The sequence below is a fragment of the Panonychus citri genome, unplaced genomic scaffold (assembly GCF_014898815.1).
Source record: "Panonychus citri isolate SS breed McGregor unplaced genomic scaffold, ASM1489881v1 Contig00033, whole genome shotgun sequence".
NCBI classification, from domain to species: domain Eukaryota; kingdom Metazoa; phylum Arthropoda; class Arachnida; order Trombidiformes; family Tetranychidae; genus Panonychus; species Panonychus citri.
This window is the reverse complement of record NW_026515438.1, coordinates 488,908-490,714: the sequence shown is the minus strand read 5'-3', so window position 1 is coordinate 490,714 and position 1,807 is coordinate 488,908. Positions and strand designations below refer to the sequence as shown.

Genomic DNA, 1,807 nt, shown 5'->3' with positions numbered 1-1,807 from the left:
AAACTGATCATGATTTAAGAAAAAAATATCCAATAACTGTGACTGATTTCAATTAATCCAAATAAAATCAACTCAATTTATCAAAAATAAAAACTTTTTGTTCAATTTTCCTTCATTCCAACTTATTATTTGGAAACGGTCCCTGGTTCTTATTGTTTTGGTTTTTCAACATATGATTTTCATGTCATCAAATTGTTAGTTTTTGATTGTTAATTGTTATCCACCATGTTATTAACTAGATCAATATTCAATCTTAATCACGTCAGGATAAATTGTAGACATTTATCTAGACACATCAAGAAGAGCAAAGTAAAATCATCAGATAATCAGTGTCTTCTTAAGCCACGACAATTATGGAGACCTGTTGTTGTTACAATTACGGTGACCGGGATTTCATTCACTTCGGCGATTATAATTGATTATGAAAATTTCCGTCTCACATCTGACCTATTACCTGAGTCCTTTCATCAGCTTCGTCGTAAATATGACTTTATCAACAAGGTAAACTTTAGTCTATCGTTTATCCAACTCAATTTGTACCAGTATCCAAATCGATGGATTAACTTGATGGATTATCTAATTGAATTTTTTTTTTGTTTCTCTTTTATACTTTTGATTACAATTCTCTAGATGTATTTAACTTGGAATCGGCTCAATTCTTGTGAGAAAATTTTTGTTGGTGTTTGTGCCTTTAATCTGTTGATTTGTCTCGGTTTGAAAACTATTCCCAATCGTTTGTGTCCCTATTTTGTTAGTCAAGCTCGAACAAGTAAGTTGATGACAATTTTACCCACTGGATTAGTTAATTGTCGATATTATTTTATCTTACAGAAAATCTTTTCCCTTCGATGATTCTCCATATTTTCAGTCATTCATCTTTACTCCATTTAGCTGTTAACATGTACGTTCTTTACAGTTGCCTTTCCATGGTCAACTTTCATCTCGGAGCCAATCAATCATGGGCTCTTTATCTAAGTGCCGGTCAGTTATCGCTCTTTCATTACCTTGGAAATTTCCCTAATCGATCATGTTTCTTGTTTCGTTTTCAGGAGTATTCGCTTCTCTGGCCAGTATTGTTCATAAATCCATTAGAAGAATTCATCAACCATCAATCGGTGCCGTAAGTATTAGTTGATCAATTGATTCTCTTCGATTAAGTAGATAATCATTTCCTTCCAATCTTCAAGTCAGGAGCAATTCTCGGTCTTCTTGCAGCTTCTTGCATGATAAATCCAGAGGCAAGTCTTGGAATTGTGTTCATACCAAACCTTTTGATTCCAGCAAAATATGGCATTTGTGGGATAATCGCTCTGGACACTATGGGGATTATCCGACAATGGAGACTGTTTGATCATGCGGCTCATCTTGGTGGTACCATTTTCGGAATGTAAGTTTCAGGGTAAAAGAAGTAGAAAATTCAATATTCATTGATTATCCTTTTTCTTTTTGATTATCAGTTGGTACATAAAATATGGACAAGAACTAATCTGGAGACAGCGAACTCGCTTGTTGCGTGTTTATCTGGACCTTAAAAAACGCCTTTAATCGAGTAGATAATTTATTTATTTTTAATTGTCGCGTTCTCCTTGCAATAGATGTGATACCAAAAACATACTCGCACGTGAATACCGCTGATTAGTTTCAAAGTAAAACCATTTCATTACTTGTTATTTTGTTTTTTTTTTGGGTCTCTTTTCATACCTAAAAATATTGAATTAATTTGCATCTATTTGTGTACTCAAATTATGTACTAATTATCAAATTAATTAAATTTACAGAAATGATACTTTTTTTTAATTAATGGATA

At 32.8% G+C, this 1,807-nt stretch overlaps 1 protein-coding gene across 1 annotated transcript; it reads left to right on the top strand.

The window, feature by feature from the left end:
- Positions 1 to 135: 135 nt before the first annotated feature.
- LOC128397464 (presenilins-associated rhomboid-like protein, mitochondrial) lies at positions 136 to 1,670 on the top strand. The gene is made up of 6 exons (XM_053358190.1): positions 136 to 501; positions 631 to 769; positions 832 to 981; positions 1,050 to 1,120; positions 1,188 to 1,387; positions 1,458 to 1,670. Exons 1-6 carry the CDS (start codon positions 226 to 228, stop codon positions 1,543 to 1,545), a joined length of 924 nt encoding a protein of 307 aa, XP_053214165.1. The 5' UTR covers positions 136 to 225; the 3' UTR covers positions 1,546 to 1,670.
- Positions 1,671 to 1,807: the final 137 nt, after the last annotated feature.